General features: G+C 35.6%; 1 protein-coding gene across 1 annotated transcript in view; it reads left to right on the forward strand.

The window, feature by feature from the left end:
* The window catches only part of csmd3a (CUB and Sushi multiple domains 3a), a 685,206-nt gene that overhangs the window by 212,170 nt on the left and 454,191 nt on the right, over positions 1 to 18,845 (forward strand). Inside the window, exons 14-17 of the mRNA XM_056474744.1 lie at positions 1,441 to 1,767; positions 3,661 to 3,855; positions 7,891 to 8,029; positions 17,166 to 17,353. Of these exons, the coding sequence (XP_056330719.1) occupies positions 1,441 to 1,767; positions 3,661 to 3,855; positions 7,891 to 8,029; positions 17,166 to 17,353 (849 nt within the window). The remainder of the gene's footprint in view (positions 1 to 1,440; positions 1,768 to 3,660; positions 3,856 to 7,890; positions 8,030 to 17,165; positions 17,354 to 18,845) is intronic.

Genomic DNA, 18,845 nt, shown 5'->3' on the forward strand with positions numbered 1-18,845 from the left:
TTTCAGTATAAAACAATTAATATCGCATAACCAGGCTATCCAGCGTTTCCTCCAGAGTTTCATGTAATTTCGGGTGTTTCATTTTTAATCTTTCGATATTATATATATATATATATATATATATATATATATATATATATATATATATATATATATATATATATATATATATATATATATATATATATATATATATATATTATATAGATTAGTCTGTACCAAAGCAAAAACTAGAACTAATCCTACAAAAAAAAAAACGCTTAAGATCACAGTCCAGTAATTAGCATACCCAAATTAATATTATGGAGAAAACATATTACATGAAATATTAAAAAAAATAAGAGAAACATAAAAATGTTTACATTTTGTTGCCGTTTTAAATATGTGCTGACATATAGTGAAACAAAATGTTGCCTCGCAGGACCCTAGTGCTGCATAAATAATCTTGATCATACATATGAGCACAACACTGGGCGTAGTTTTAGACCTATACAAAACTAACATACCAGAACGGTATTGTAACTATAACTATAAATGTACTATAATTACTTAAACACATAACCTAGAAGAGACTATACATTTATATGTACAAAAATAAACGATATTTTGCAAATTAGGAACATTTAATAGGGGCATTCATTGAAGTACCCATTGGGAAAAACCCTCAAGTGTTGTTGGAGGTTATTACAGAACTTTTATTTACATTTTGTTTTAAAATTGTACATTCATTATTTATACAGCAGACACTTTTATGCAAAGTGACCAATAAATAAAAGAAGCACTTCAATATGTAGATGCCACGACAAGTCTAAAGCAGGTTATACATATATATATGTGTGTGTGGGTGTGTGTGTGTGTGTGTGTGTGTGTGTGTGTATGTATATATATATATATATGTATATATATATGTATATATATATGTATATATATATATATATATATGTATATATACATATATATATATGTATATATATGTATATGTATATATTTATGTGTACATATGTACAGACTGTAATACATCCAAATCAGGTGAACACTGTAGGAATTACAACAGTTTGCATATGTGCTTCCCACTTGTTAAGGGAACAAAAGGAATTGAACAGAATGATAATCATAAATCAAATTTTCACTTTTTAATACTTGGTCTTCAGTTCCTGCTTGTTCTTAGGGCATTTGTTGGGGCAAGATAATGTAAATCTTATGTAAAGCTTTTATTTTGATGCGATTAATTTCAATTAGGAATAGTAATATGATAAGGAATAGAACCCAATAGTAACCCACTCTAGACAAAAACAGTTATATTAAATTATATACTTCATATATGTCTCTTTCTATGGCTTTATAATGAATGTTGCGTAAAGGTTTGAAGCTAACATACCGGAGCGGTCATTTTTTTTATATTACATGCTTTTAAAATTTACATTGCTCTCCCTCTGTTAGTTCCCTGTATGTCCAACTTCACGGCCGCGATGGGAACCGTTCTGTCTCCGGACTATCCAGAGGGTTATGGGAACAACCTGAACTGTGTCTGGCTGATCATCGCTGAAGCGGGCAGCCGCATCCATCTGGCTTTCAATGACTTCGACCTGGAGCCTCCGTATGACTTCCTGACGGTGAGGGACGGGGATTTGGCGGACGCTGTGGTTCTGGGACGCTTCTCCGGTGCGGAAGTGCCATCTCACCTCACCAGCAACTCCAACATTCTCCAGCTGGAGTTTCAAGCTGATCACTCCATGTCTGGCCGAGGTTTCAACATCACATACAGCAGTGAGTGTTTCTCTTTTATACTAAAATTGTTGTAGAGATTAAGGCTGTGTATGGAATAGTATGCTAATGTGTATTATTTATTTATTTTTTATTTTACCATCTTTCCATTGAAATTTGTATTCTTTCAAATATTCCCAAGAAATCTAGCAAACAGAGCATGGATTTTTTTCTTCAGTTTTTCCTATTATAATTATTATTTATCTGGAGGAAGTCCTGTTTGTTTTTGTTTGGCTGGAATAAAATTAGGGCTGCACAATATAGAATTTCAGCATCATTATTGCAATGTGCACATCCACAATAGTCACATCAAAGGATCTGCAATGTCAAATCAGGATTATAGTTGAGTAGGAGTTTGAAAACACATGACTGTGGAGTAGTTGCAAAGTTTAAATATAAAGTTACCAAAAAAATATATTATTTCCATCTGTTTTAAAGCCTGTGACTGTGTACGTGTTTCAAGCCAGTTTAAAGGAATCAGGCACAGGAAATAAAATTTTCGTAACTTCAGGAAACATTCATTGTGTGCAATATACACTCACTGGCCACTTTATTAGGTACACCTTATAGACCCCCTTTTGTCATCAGAACTGCCTTAATCCCTCATGGCATAGATTCAGCAAGGAACTGGAAATGTTCCTCAGAGCTTTTTTTCCATATTGACATGATAGCATCACGCAGTTGCTTCAGATTTGTCGGCTGCACATCCATGATGCGAATCACCTGTCCCACCACATCCTAAAGGTGCTCTATTGGATTGAGATCTGGTGACTGTGGAGGCCATTTGAGTACAGTGAACTCATTGTCATGTTCAAGAAACCAGTCTGAGATGATAGTAGTTGTCATTGATATTATTTTCATATTTATACTTGGCCTTCATATTTTAAAATATTTATTTATTATTTAATTTGTTTTAATCTTGTGGCGACATGGTGGCGCAGTGGATAGCGCTGTCACCTCACAGCAAGAAGGTCGCTGGTTTGAGCCCCGACTGGTTCAGTTAGCGTTTCTGTGTGGAGTTTACATGTTCTCCCCTTGTTGGTGTGAGTTCCTTCAGGTGCTCTGGTTTCCCCCTCAGTCCAAACACATGTGCTATAGGGGAATCGAGTAAGCTAAATTGGCCGTAGTGTATGTGTGTGAATGAGAGTGTATGGGTGTTTCCCAGTTCTGGGTTGCACCTGGAAGGGCATCCGCTGCATAATAATAAATGCTGGATAAGTTGGCGGTTCATTCCACTGTGGCGACCCATGATTAATAAAAAGACTAACCCGAAAAGAAAATGAATAAATGAAATAAGTATTTCCCCTAATTTTAACGCAATCTGCTAATCTAATAGTATTTTTTTTTTATCTGAGCTTTTTAATGATATTTAATGCTTTATTATTGCTTTAGTTTGAAGTATAAACAGCTTTATTTACAGTATGTAAACACATCTTCATTATAAGTTTCCTGAACTTTGATAAGAGCTTACACGCTTTTACGAAAGTGAGAGAAAAGGCTTTTGTGTAAGTTAAGAGAGTTTCCTGCTTGGCAAAACTGATCCTCTCACAAGAAATGCTTCGTTTTTGCTAACAACGTTTTTGGCATGCGAAGCGTCGTCTTCAATCTGATTCAAGTAGGACATATGGAAGGACATATTTTGCTCGATTTAATTCATAAGCCATTTATCCAGCAGCATCAAACAACTTAATCCTGTTCGCTGAACGTCATACCACTAACCGAGCCAAAATAATCCTCAAATGCCTCTGCAACACACCAGACTCTAGTGTTTACCCACAATCCCCCTGTTTCCTCCAGTTTGATATTACATTATGCATTTGCTCGTTTCCCTTCCATTTCATTAAGTAAGTCACGTTGCAAGTAACAAGCTTCTCTGCTTTGATGTTATTTGTTCAGCGTTTGGACACAATGAGTGCCCGGACCCCGGAGTGCCTATGAATGCCAAGCGTTTCGGTAATAACTTCCAGCTGGGAAGCTCCATATCAGTCGTGTGCGAGGAGGGTTTCATCAAGACGCAAGGCTCCGATACTATTGTGTGTGAACTGGAGGCGGGAAAGGTGATGTGGAGTGGTTTGATCCCCAAGTGTGAAGGTAAGATTCAAAGTTATCAAAGCTGAGATCAGAAAGCACTGGCCTTTTAAGTAGCCTTTTCATGTATAACAGAAAGATTGTGAAATTATCTAAATCACATCCATTGAACTTGCTGAAAGTGCATTAGTTGCAGTTTTAATCAGAGTTGATGTATTAGAAGTAGGGATGCACCGATATGGGTTTTTGGGCCGATATCGATAACCAGGCCCACATGGAATATGCGCGTGCAGAATTCCGCAGATTTTTAGCCCATCATTGATTATTTATTTACTTATGTAAATATCTGTAAATTTATATTTATTCATTTTTAAAAATAATTTCAGTAATATTATTGACTAAAATAAAAATATTTATATGATTTATTTACAATATAGTTTGTAAAGTAATTTTTTTTGGTCTTTCAGTACATATATTATATTGAAGACTTGCTTTGTTTACTAAATAAAATGGATCTAATTGGATTTGCATTGTAAACATGAAATACAAGTTAAAAATGTATTACTTTTTATTTCATATATTAAGTTTTAAGTTATGATACTCTCAAAGTCATAAATCCGCAGATTTTCAACAAAATTCTGCGCAGAAATAGCAAAAAATGTCTGCAGATTCTGTCTGGCCCTGCTGATAATTCTTTAGATTTGGAGGCCGATAACCGATATATTTAAGCCGATATATATAAATAGTTCAAAATGTTATAGTTTTATGCAGTGAACGACTGATTTTATTTTAAAAGCTTTATAAAATTTTCAACTGATCTTATGAACTGAATAGCCTGCTCAAAGCAAAAAAGCGAGGTGGTTATGAAGACCTATATTAATGATTCAGGTAAATTAGCATGCCAAAAATAAATTACTTCCTATTCTTTCGCATAGACAAGTAACATGTAACTTTACTGTTGCATAAAAGTAATTGTTAAATAACAAAATGGGATTTAATTAACAAAGTTAAATAAATATGTTTTAAATAAAATGAAAATGAAAGAGGCAAGGGCTGAAACCAGCTCAAATGTTCTTGAATATAACGTGTTACAGTAATGTACATGTGTACAAATATGTAATGTGAGCGTTTTGAGAGGTGTTTTGACAGTTCAGAGCCACCGTTCAAGCGAATAGCTAAATACAGTAGTATAGTATTAGAAAACACTGCATAAATTCGTCCCATTTGGCGTTTTAGATTCTTTTGAACACATGTAGGTGCTGCTTGTCAATCAGACAATGCTTCTATGTTCGTTCTTGCTGTCGATTGCGGGAAAAATGATCGATGAAAGGTTTATGATAAACCAATGTGAGATTGAAAATTAAACTGCAGCTGCTGTTTAACACGTCACGTGTGTGCACGAAGCGGAGTCAGATTTGTCCTTGTAGTCAGATGTTTATACAACACTGGAGCATTGAGCACAGATGACTTCATGACAAACACAGAACATAATATAAAGACAGAATGTGGCAGTGAGTTAAAAACCCCTATGCTGGATTCAGTGACTGACACACCTCTCCCCCTGCTGCTGTGAAGGCTGTCAGATCAGATATGTGTGTGTGTGCGGTGATAGCCCTCATTTACGCTCGTTATAATCAATATGAATATGCCGATCAAACTGAATACAATTTACACCAACAACACATGGTAGTCAACGCGTTGATAATAAACAAATAATCAAATTAGATTACAAACAACCCAACAAGTTGTTTAGCACGTGTGCATCGCTGCTATTATGTTTACACATGTAATATTTTTCCTGAGGCGATTTAAACCAAAATACACAATGACAGTCTATCAAGCATATCTACAATGATAAGGAATATTGTTACTTACTGAGTTATTTACGCACAGCAATACCACATTAAGAAAAGATGATCTTTGAAGGAATAAACAATGTGAGGAATGCTCTGCTATAGTGCACTGGACAAATCTGAACAAGTTCTGTCAACGCATGCGCGAGGCAAGCAGTGCTGTACAATCCCGTAATTTATCGGCTTGAAGATATCGGCCTAATTTTGACTTCGAACCGATAACGATAACTTTAAAAATAGCATTTATCGGTCGATAACGATATGGTCACTGATATATCGTGCATCCCTTATTAAAAGTAAAACAAATCAAGGTAAGGGGTAAAAACATGTTTATGTTTTTTCAACAGATATTTGAGCGACATTTAAAGTGGTACTGTATGTTAGAGAGTTAAATTCAAAGCATTATTTACCTAGACCCACAAGTTTCATTTTAGACCCTGTTCACATGTATACAGGTACACAGGTATTTTTCACACCTTCGATTTTAAAATAAAATCATCTCTGTCACATACAAATGCACAGCGAACTGAAAAAGGACAGAACAATAGTTACAGATGTGTGGCACTAATGTAGAATTAACTGTGTACATGAGTAATTCAATTCATCTTTATTTGTATAGCGCTTTTACAATGTAGATTGTGTCAAAGCAGCTTAACATAGAAGTTCTAGTCAATTGAAACTGTGTCAGTCCAGTTTTCAGAGATGAAATTCAGTTTAGTTCAGTTCAGTGTGGGTTAATTTTCACTGCTGAAAGTACAAACACTGAAGAGCAAATCCATCAGTGCGCAGCTCCACAAGTCCCAAACCAAGCAAGCCAGTGGCGACTGTGGTGAGGAACAAACTTTACCAGTTGACGAAAGTGAAGGAAAAATACCTTGAGAGAAACCAGGCTCAGTTGGGCACGACCATTTCTCCTCTGGCCAAATGTCTTGTGCAGAGCTGCAGTCTAGGTGGTGGAGGCTGAAGAACGCTGGAAGTCCATCGTGGAGAAGCTGCAGGTGTGAGTAGGTCACCGTCAGGTGTTTAAGCTGGCCCATGAGATCATTGTGGAGACTCGTCTGTCACTGGGGTCTTTCAGGAATCAGTCTCATGCTCTCCACTCCATGACCACCACAGCATCTGCTCAAGATACGGCCTGGTCCAGGATTATAGATATCTCTAGAAGTGCTCTGTAGTTGGTATCATCTCTTCACAGGCCTTGGATCTCATCAATGGTGCTGCACAATCTCTAGAGGCCTCGGGATGAACATCCCCAGGTGGAAATAGAGAACAAAGAAAATGGAATATACCTACAGAATCGATGCAAATGAGCAAACCGAGGCAATCTCATGGCGCAAATAACTCGTGGCGCGAGATTCTTTGGATTCATCTTCAATGCCTCCTCCATCTTACCCCAGACATGCTCAATAATGTTCATCTCTGGTGACTGGACTGGCCAATCCTGGAGCACCTTGACCTTCTTTGCTTTCAGGAACTTTGATGTGGAGGCTGAAGTATGAGAAGGAGCGCTATCCTGCTGAAGAATTTGCCCTCTTCTGTGGTTTGTAATGTATTGGGCAGCACAAATGTCTTGATACCTCAGGCTGTTGATGTTACCATCCACTCTGCAGATCTCTCGCACGCCCCCACACTGAATGTTACCCCAAACCATGAGTTTTCCTTTACCAAAACTTGACTGATTTCTTTGAGAATCTTGGGTCTATGTGGGTTCCATTAGGTCTTCTGCAGTATTTGTGATGATTGGGATGCAGTTCAACTAGTTTGGAATAATCTAACTTCTGCCAGTTTTCCAAATGATTAACTAGTCAAGTTAGTATTTGTTGCTCTTACAACTGGGATTGATGACAAGATTTGTCAGGTAGTGTAGTAGCTTGAAAAATATCTAGAAAAATATTATGTACTGTCCTCGTAGCAAAGATAAAATAAATCAGTTACTAGAAATGAGTTACTAAAACTATTATGTTTAGAAATGTGTTTATTTCTAAAATTCATTCCCGTTAAACAGAAATAGGAGGAGTGGGGGTATACCGGGGGGCTGTTTACTCAGGAGGGCTAATAATTCTGACTTCAACTGTAATATGTTATGTCGTTTTGCTTCTCATTAAAAAAAAATTATGCAAAGTGAAGAATATGGAGATATTGTTTATTAAAAAAAACAGCAATCAATGTTTCTAACAGGTTGCTTTGGTGAATGCAAGATTTGTAATAAACATTCCTCTCACATGTACGTAACTGTTTCTGGCAGCCCCCTGTGGAGGCCATTTCACCGCTCCGGTGGGAGTCATTCTGTCCCCAGGGTGGCCCGGCTACTACAAAGACTCCTTGAGCTGTGAGTGGGTCATCGAGGCAGAGACGGGACGCTCCATCAAGATAAGCTTTGACAGGTCTGTTGGATAGCGCTGAGAATAGAAACACACCCAAGCATTATTCGGATTCATGTCTGGGGGCATCAGCTCTCCAGGACGACAAATCATTTTAACACGTACTGTATCACAGCTGGAAAAAAGCAGAAGTAGCCACATAATCATAGTCACTGATGTATACTACCTGTCAGAAGTCTGGAATAACAAAGATTTTTAAAGAAGATAAAAAATGAAGTGTGTTCATGAGAGAAGTCTCTAATGCTAAGTTTGTGTTTATGTGTTGAAAAATGCTGTGGAAGTTATGAAATATTACCATGTAAAATAGCTATTTTATAGTAGACTACTTTTAAAATGATATTTATTTATTCATGTACTGATAATGATTTTTTCTTGATCTTTCAGAAATCATTATGCACTATTATTGTTAGTTATTATTTGTATTCATTTAATAATAATAATAGCAATAATAATAATAATAATAATAATAATAATAATAATAATGGTGACGCAGTAAGAAGATTGCTGTTTCAAGCCTCGGCTTTGTCAGTTGATGTTTCTGTGTGGAGTTTGCATGTTCTCCCTGCGTTCGCTTGGGCTTCCATTCCATACTGGCGTTCCGGTTTCCCCCACAGTCCAAAGACATGTGGTACAGGTGAATTGGGTAGGCTAAATTGTCTGTAGTGTATGCGTGTGAATGAGTGTGTATGGATATTTCCCAGAGATGGGTTGCAGCTGAAAGGGTATCTGCTGCGTAAAACCTGTGCTGGATAAGTTGGCGGTTCATTCCGCTGTGGCGACCCCGGATTAATAAAGGACTAAGCCGAAATGAAAATGAATGAATGAATACTACTACTACTAATAATTATTATTATTGATATTATTATTATTATTCATTACATCACCAACAATAATGATAAAAATCATGGTTATTGTTAATATAAATATATTATTATTATTATTATTGTTGTCTTTGTTGCTGTTATTGTTACAACAAAAACAACAGCAATAATAATAAAAATGTTGATTAATATAATAATAATAATAATAATAATAATAATAATAATAAAGTCATCATCGTAATACTACTACTACTACTAATTATAATAGCAATCATCATCATTATCATCATCATTATCATCAAAATAATACTCATAATCATCAGCATCATACTACTACGACTACTACTACTAATAATAACAACAATAATTTCCCCCTAGTTTTTATTGTTATTATTATTAATAATAATAATAATAATAATAATAATAATAATAATAATAATAATAATAATAATAATAATAATAATAATAACCATTATCATCATCATTATCATTATTGTTATTATTATTATTATTATTATTATTATTATTATTATTATTAGTAGTAGTAGTAGTAGTAATTTATTATAATCATCAACGTAATCATATTTTTTTGTTTTCTATTATTAATATTGAAATAATAGCAATAATAACAACAATAATAATCATCATCTTCATCATCATCATATTTATCATAATCATTACTATAACCATTATTATTATTATTATTATTATTATTATTATTATTATTATTATTATTATCAGTAGTGGTAGTAGTAGTAGTAGTTGTAGTAGTAATAATAATTTGTTATTGTAATTCTAAACAATATGTATTATTATTTATATTTTATTATTATAATCATATATTTATTTATATAATCATGCAAAACATTAAATTTGAAAATGAATACTTGCTTAATTTTTAATATACTTTAATGTAGTGGTAGTAGTAGTAGCAGTATTATTATTATTATTATTATTATTATTGTTATTATAATTACTATTATGTTGTTACTATTATTATTATTATTATTATTATTATTATTATTATTATTATTATTATTATTATTATTATGTTATTATTATTATTATTATTATTATTATTATTACTATTATGTTGTTACTATTATTATTATTATTATTATTATTATTATTATGTTGTTGTTATTATTATTGTTATCATTATAATTATAATAATAATAATAATTATTATTATTATTATTATTATTTTTTTTTTTTAATGTTGTTATTATTATTTTTATCATTATAATTATTATAATAATTATTATTATTATTATGTTATTTTTCGGCTTAAATGAATTTGGAAACAATGATTTAGGATGTTTAATGAACTGGACACTATCCATTGACTGGGGAAAAAATAAAAGTTAAAAACATTTTTAAATTCTTTTTTTATTACAATTTCTAAATGATAAATAATGTCACTTTTGATCAATTTATTGAAGGATAGTCTAGTATGGCTTCCATAACATATTTTTAACATCATAATTATAAAAATTTTAAGCAGCAAATTAGCATATTAGGAGGAGATATTACATATTTGTGATGGATTATGTGACAATAAATACTGCAATAATGCTGAAAAATATCAACTTTGCACCATTGGAATAGATTAAAATCCAGTCTTGCATTAAAACGTGTCACAAAAACTTTTGATTGGGACCGGTAATATATATCTTTAATGGGGTGGTTTGAGTGTGAAGGTTGTGTGGGTTTTTATAAAGTCTACCATAAGAGTGAAGCTAATAAAGTATAATGTCAAATGTAATTGAACCGTAAGCCTTGGCTGATCGCGGCAAAGTTCACATGTCGAAACGTCTGAAAGATGTTGTTGTTTCCCAGTAATGTTTGTCATAGAGCATAGACCAAGAGTGCAGAGGAGAGCGTCACCATTACTGTCTATATAAATGATTGCATAGTGCTATGTCGACGGGCTTGATCCATACACATTCGCTGTATAAATCTATCGCTCAGCGTGGCGCCCATCGAGGCTGCCTGTGAAAGGGAAATGGAATTAATCTATATCTTGTTACAAATGGTTGACTTTATTTCATTAGCACAGCAATACTTCCCTTGAGTACGGCATTGAAATAGCATCAGATTTGGAGTTTGATATAACAGACTCCTGGGAGTGAATGCCTTGAGATGTATCACAAAGGCACAGGACGAGACCGGGCTGAGATGAGATTGTTTTTCTCTGGGAGTGTGGGGTTGACAGGTCCTCTATGACTTTCCACTGCAAAAATAAGACTGTCAATTTTTTTTTCTTGTAGAAAGTTATTATTTACATTGATATCTTGATAAATTTACTGACTGCTCTTTTCTGTGAAATGAATTGAGAAGATAGGCTAAATGCATTGTTAAAGACATCACAACAGAAGTGCATTGCATTTTACATCTTCTGAAGTCAAATGATTTGTCTGCATATACTGTGCATACAGGCTGAAATTCTTTATGAAATTCTTGTATGAATTGCCTGGCAACCACATAGAATTTCCTAGCAATCACTTAGCATTGACCCAAGAACAAACTAGGCATGGCCTAGTGACACCCTAAACTAGCAGTGACACTTACCTAGTGACACCCTAGCAACTAATGATCTAGCACTATCCCAGAATCCCCCATCAACCAATAGTAATGCCTTAGAACACTCTAGTAACCACTTGAAAATCCCCCAAAAAACACTTGACAATGACCCAGCAACACCCTTGCAATAATCTAGAGTATCTTAACAACTACTGACCCAGCAACCACACAGTACATTCTTGCAACCATGTAGAATATCAAGATCCTAAAAAAATACTAGACTTACAACACCCTAGCAACCATCTAGAATATGTTAGCAACTACTAACCTAGCAGCCACACAGAACGTCCTTGCAACCATGTAGCAATATCCCCAGAACAAACTAGCAATTACTATTTCCTAGTTGTACCCTAGCAACCACTAACCTAGCAACACCCCAGAAAAATCTTGCAACAACTTAGAACATCTTAGCAACCACTGGCCTAGTAGCACCCCAGAAACCCCCAGCAATTTCTAGTAACCTCTTGAAAATCCCCCATCTTAGCAACTACTGACCTAGCAGCCAAATAGAACATCCCAGCAACCGTGTAGCAATGACCCCAGAACAAACTAGCAATGACACTGGCCTAGTGACACCCTAGCAACTACTAATCTAGCAGTACCCCAGAACCCCCCACCAACCACTAGTAATGGCTCCAAACACCCTAGTAACCACTTGAAAATCCCCCCAAAAATCACTTGACAAAGACCTATCAACACCTTGCAACCAACTTGAACATCAAAAACACTTGTTTAACATCACCCTAGCAACCATCTAAAATATCTTAGCAACTACTGACCTAGCAAACACCTCAGAAACCTTAGCAGCTACCTAGACCACTGGAACCACTGGTCTAACAGTACTCCAGACACCCCTAGCAACCACCACGTAATGCCTCAGAACACCCTAGTAACCACTTGAACATTTAAAAACAGTTAAACATAACCTAGAAACACCCTTGTAACCAACTTGAATATCCTAAAACCACTAATCTAGCAACACCTTAGCAACCATCTAGAATATCTTAGCAACTACTGACCTAGCAGCCACACAGAACATCCCAGCAACCATGTAGGAATGATGCCAGAACAAACTAGCAATGACACTGGCCTAGTGACACCCTAGCCACTAATGATCTACCACTACCCGAGAACCCCCCACCAACCAATAGTAATGGCTCCAGACACCCTAGTAACCACTTAAAAATCCCCACAAAAATTATTTGACAATGACCTATCAACACCTTGCAACTTGAACATCCTAAAAACTACTTGTCTAGCAACACCCTAGCAACCACCTAAAATATCTTAGCAAACTCAGAAAATCCCAGCAATCATGTAGGAATAACCCCAGAGCAAACTAGGCATGGCCTAGTGACACCCCAGCAACCACTGACCAAGCAACACCTCAGGAAACCTTAGCAACTACCTAGACCATCTTAGCTAGCAGTACTCTCGAAACCCCTAGCAACCACCAAACAATGCCTCAGAACACCCTAGTAACCACTTGAAAGTCCCCAAAAATCACAATGACCCAGCAACACCCTTGCAACCATCTAAAGCATCTTAGCAACTACAGACCCAGCAGCCACACAGAACATTCTTGCAACCATGTAGAATATCAAGATCCTAAAAAAAACTCTAGACTTAAAACACCCTAGCAACCGTTTAGAATATCTTAGCAACTACTAACCTAACAGCCACACACAACATCCTTGCAACCATGAAGCAGTGACCCCAGAACAAACTAGCAACTACCATGGCCTAGTGACACCCTAACAACCACTAACCTAGCAACACCCCAGAAAAATCTTGCAACCACTTAGAACATCTTAGCAGCCACTTGTCTAGTAGCACCCCAGAAACCCCCAGCAATTACTAGTAATGCCTCAGAACACCTTAGTGACCACTTGAAAATCCCCAAAAAATCACTTGACAATGACCTATCAACACCTTTGCAAACAATTTGAACATCTTAAATACAGCTTGTCTTGCAACAACCCAGCACCCATCTAGAATATCTTAGCAACTACTGATCTAGCAAACACAGAATATCCCAGCAACCATGTAGGAATGATGCCAGAACAAACTAGCAATTACTATGTCCTAGTGACACCCTAGCCACTAATGATCTAGCTGTACCCCAGAACCCCCCCACCAACCACTAGTAATGGCTCAGAACACCCTGGTAACCACTTGAACCCCCCACCCCCCCAAAAAATTATTTGACCTATCAACACCTTGCAACTAACTTGAACATCCTGAAAACCACTTGTCTAGCAACACCTTAGAAACCATCTAAAATATCTTAGCAACTACTGACCTAGCAAACACACAGAACATCCCAGCAATCATGTAACAATGACCTTAGAAGACTAGGCATGGTGGCCTAGTGACACCCTAGCAACCACTGACCTAGCAACACCTCAGAAAACCTTAACAAACTACCTAGAGCTTCTCAGCAACCACTGGTCTAGCAGTACTCCAGAACCCCCTAGGAACCACCAAGTAATGCCTCAGAACACCCTAGTAACCACTTGAAAATTCTCAAAAATCACTTGACAATGACCCAGCAACACCATCAGCAAAACAAATCATTAATAAAATCACACGTTACCTGATTCAAAAGACCAAAGAGTTGTTAGATAGAGACAAGATTAATTAATTATCACGTTTAACAACTATAGTGAGAGGCGATCTAGCTGTACATCCTTGATAAACTGTCCAATGTGCACTGCTCTCTGGGCTGACTGCTGGAACTCAGACACTGCAGCCAGTGCTTAATTTGTGCCGGAACACACTGGATCCGGCACCTCTGAAATCTGATTCGGCACCTCATTTTACCGATCCCCCTCCTCAACCGCCCTCCTCCCCCATACGCTGTTCACTTTTACTTTCTTCCGCGACTCCCCAACCCTCTTCACGTTCGTCCGTGACACCTCTGCCCCGCTCACTTTCGTCCGCGACAACCCTTCGCCATCCACCACACCCCGGTCTCCACTTTCGTCTGCGACACCTCTCCATCCTTGAGTAACATGCCGGATCGGTTACCCTGATCTATTCCGGGACCTCGCAATTCACAAATTAAGCACTGGCTGAAGCACATGACAGAGTGTGTGTGATGTGCGTTTTCAGCGGGAGTGGATAGAGGGCTTTTCAGAAATGCTAGGTGAAACGCCAGTGTGGATGTGGATTGTTTTCATTCTAAAATACCATTTTAAAACTAAGACATGTTAATGTAAACGGGGCCTCAGTGTGAGTTTTTGGTCAGCGGGTTGCTGATGGGATGGTAGCGGGGCGGAGGATCGCGATGCCGGCTCAGCATCGTGATGGCTATCGGCCATCGGCGATGGTTGATGGCATTGTCTATCGGCCCAACTCTAAACAATACACACCAGCATTGTCAAAATAAGTTACTCAATACGTAACAGTTTGTTTTGCTTGTTTTAAGGAAAACCGTTTGACATAATTATTTCTGAAAACAATATTGGTCTAGTCCTTCTTGATTTTTGAGATATTTTGACTAGGAACAAGACAAACTCTTAAGTATGAAAGCATTTTTTGCAGTGTTTGTTTCATTTCTGCTGAAGACATACCAATCTAAATCAACACAAGGGCATATAAATGACAGTGTTTTCATTATTAGCTCAACTAGAGCTGCAAGATTCTGGCTAAAATGAGAATTGCGATTCTTTTGCTTAAAATAAAGATCACGATTTTCTCATGATTCTGTAGATGTAAAATAAAGGTCAGTTAGTGGGCTGTTCTTATTCCTCAAACGTATGGTAAAACAACAATAAACATTATATGTAGGTCTACTGTTCGTTAAAATGCTCAATTTTGAATAGACTTTACTAGAATTATTATGATTGAGATGAGATGTAAGATATATGCTTGCAATTTGTCATTGATAACATTTTTAGACTATTTTTCTACTGGTAAAATAAGACGTTAATCATTATCAGATTCCCTCTTGCATTATATTCGACATTATATAGGCTACTGACACTGTTAAACATTATTTTCATGCACAACACTTTGTGTTCGCTATGAAAGAAAAAACACATTGAATATTTGTCGTAATCATTACTCTAAAATGATTATTTGAATGATAAGTGCGGTTCATACTTCTCCCGCAGCTCCCAAACGATTGCTGTGTACAACAAACTGAATGTTATTTACAACTCCATTACCTGTTATTCAAAACATAAGCAAGTTCTGTTTAGGGGTGGGCGGATCAATCCTAATATCGATAGTATCGATACCAACATTGGTATTGATATCGGATCGATAGTAGCCTTTCGAGATCAATACTTTTATTTAGATTTCATTTAATTTACGCTAAAGTACATTGCTCGTTTCATAATAGAGCTTGTATATATCTCGTATGCACCGTTGCTCTTGCTCTGTTATTGGTTGTCCTTTCATCACGTGACTCAGCAGCGACAAAGCGCAAGCACTTTTGGCTGTTCTGAGATGATGGAAAAAATTATTCTGGCCACCACTGTATACCATACACTTAAAATATGAAAATGTCAGAATATCCCTCATTATATACAAGCAACTGTTTGCACTTTGTTTATTAAATAAGGCAGTGTTTAGTGTCGAATGATAGAGAAACAATTAATTTTGTTATTTTGAAGAAAACAGTGAACAAAAACTGAAAAAAAAAAGTTTTAAAACATTTGTTGACCAGTAATAATTTTGTGGTCTTTGTTTATTAAAAATGTATTCGAAATGCATATTTGTTTTACATTTATTTGTTTAAAGACCTTAAAGAAGTGCTAAAAGAGAAATGGATTTGTTATTATATTATTGTTTCTGAACAAAAACTCCAGCCTGAAGGAAAGCTAAAATTCATTGTTCTGTCGTAATAAGTTTGTGTTTGCAAATCCTGATCATTACACTAATAAACATGTTTTTATTCGACTTAAAAGTGTTAAAAATTTGTCCTGGGTTTTAACAAATACATTTAATTATAGCTGCTTTGAGAGCATTCAACTGAAAAATCATCATACACTGTTCTTCCCTACAGAAAAGTACATTTAGGTTCAAGTGCATGCTTTAAGTAAAAGTATCAGTATCGGGATCGATATCGGCGATACTGGCCCTGTATTGACTTGGTATTGGATTGATACCAAAATTTTCAGTATCGCCCAGTCCTGATTCTGTTCACTAAAATAGACATCATTCACAGGCGCACCTGCCCTCACTGTGGTAACAGCTCACGGTCAGCTCACAACATGTGTGATTTTGCGGCCGCGAATACATCAATACATCAATACATGAAGACAGAAATTACATTTAGGGATGAATTATACCTCATAAATACAGTATGTGACACTTTTAACACTATTTGGACAATCGTGAAGACTTGTGCGGCAGCCTTTACTTCTCTCCTGACCTTGAAAATATGATTGGCAGAATCGTAGAAATGCTGGATTAGGATAGTTTAGGGGGTCGAATCGAGAACGCAATTTTTTATCGATTAATCATGCAGCTCTAAGCTCAACTATTCCATTAAAGCCCATCTCAGCAGTGCAGATCTGTGTTCGTTCACACATCACAGAGCGGTTTGATGGCATCAGTAAACAGCAGTGTGAACACTGTGGCTTCTCATTAGGAGTAGCGCTCAATGAGGAACAGTTGGCCAGTCATGGGTAATGAGCACTGTGTGTGTGTGTGTGCATAGATACATTCTGTGTGGTAATTTTTATTATCTCCTTTCTTTGATCTGTTTTTTTTCTCTCCGGCAGGTTCCAGACAGAACTCAATTATGACTTTCTAGAGGTGCACGATGGGCCTAATCTCCTCTCGCCCCTAATCGCCTCTCTAAATGGCACCCAAGTCCCTCAGTTCCTGTTCAGCAGCAGCAACTTCCTGTATCTTCTCTTCACCACCGATAACAGTCGCTCTAACAGTGGCTTTAAGCTCTTTTATGAAAGTGAGTCAGCCGTCTTTATAGACCCGTGTGCCTTTTTGCCTGAGAAGTGATATTTCATTCTGAATCATATCTGTCTCTCCACACACAAGCAAACAGCTTGAGGATTTCTCTTTGTAGTATTCTGTCTCACTCTCTCCATTTCGGGCTTTTGTTGTCTATTTCTCTTCCCCTCTCCCCTATTTTTTCGATTTGGTGCGCTTTATTGGCTTTATTGTACAAAAATAAAAATAAAACTGCATTCATTTTCCAAATCTTTTCAGAATAGCTGCATGCAAATAAAGGAAAATCTGGTAAATAAGTAAATAATATATAAAAATGACAAATAAAAAGTAAATAATATACTTAAATAATTACTTAAAATAATATATAGTCGTATGTGTGTTGTTGTTATTATTATTATTATTATTATTAATATTATCTCATTTTGATGTTGATACTAGAGGAACAAGTATAATATAATATAATATAGTATAATATAATATAATATAATATAATATAATATAATATAATATAATATAATATAATATAATATAATATATTTCCCAGTGATGGGTTGCAGCTGGAAGGGCATCCGCTGTGTAAAAAATATGCTGGATAAGTTGGCGGTTCATTCCGCCGTGGCGACCCCAGATTAATAAAGGGACTAAGCCGAAAAGAAAATTTATAATATAATATAATATAATATAATATAATATAATATAATATAATATAATATAATATAATATAATATAATATAAGGTGACGCGGTGGCACAGTGGGTAGCACGTTTACACGTTTAAGACATGCACTATAGAATTGGGTAAGCTAAACTGTCCGTATTGTACAGTATATGTGTTAATGGAAGTGTATGGGTGTTTCCCAGTGATGAGTTGCAGCTGGAAGGGTATCCGCTGCATAAAACATGCTGGATAAGTTAGCGGGTCATTCCACTGTGGCGACCCCAGATTAATAAAGGGATCAGTCGAAAATGAATAATATAATATAAATGTGATTCATGCATATAACTAAAGCAAAACAAAACAAATGGATAAACATTTTCATTTAATAATAAATATCATTATCAAAACAATCAAGTAAAATAAGATCAAATATTTTGATACTGGTACCAGTTTATAGAAGTACCATTCACATGCAAAGTAATAATTTAATTGTCAATGCAATAGAATAAAATGATGCTTTTACTACAGTACAACTTGAGTTAGCTTGAGTATGTAAACTATATTGTTAAATATATAAATATAAAATAAAATGTAATGTAATATGTATAATGTAACATAAAAAATCTAATTAAACATATACAAAAAATAATTAATTAAATAACCTGATCAAATTATTGTTTTAAATAAAATTAAATGAATAAACATTATATCAATATAATATGATATAATATAATAAAATATAATATGATATAACATAACATAATATAATATAATATAATATAATATAATATAATATAATATAATATAATTCTAATATAATATAATCTACTATA

Source organism: Danio aesculapii, chromosome 16 (genome assembly GCF_903798145.1).
Source record: "Danio aesculapii chromosome 16, fDanAes4.1, whole genome shotgun sequence".
Classification (NCBI taxonomy): Eukaryota; Metazoa; Chordata; class Actinopteri; order Cypriniformes; family Danionidae; genus Danio; species Danio aesculapii.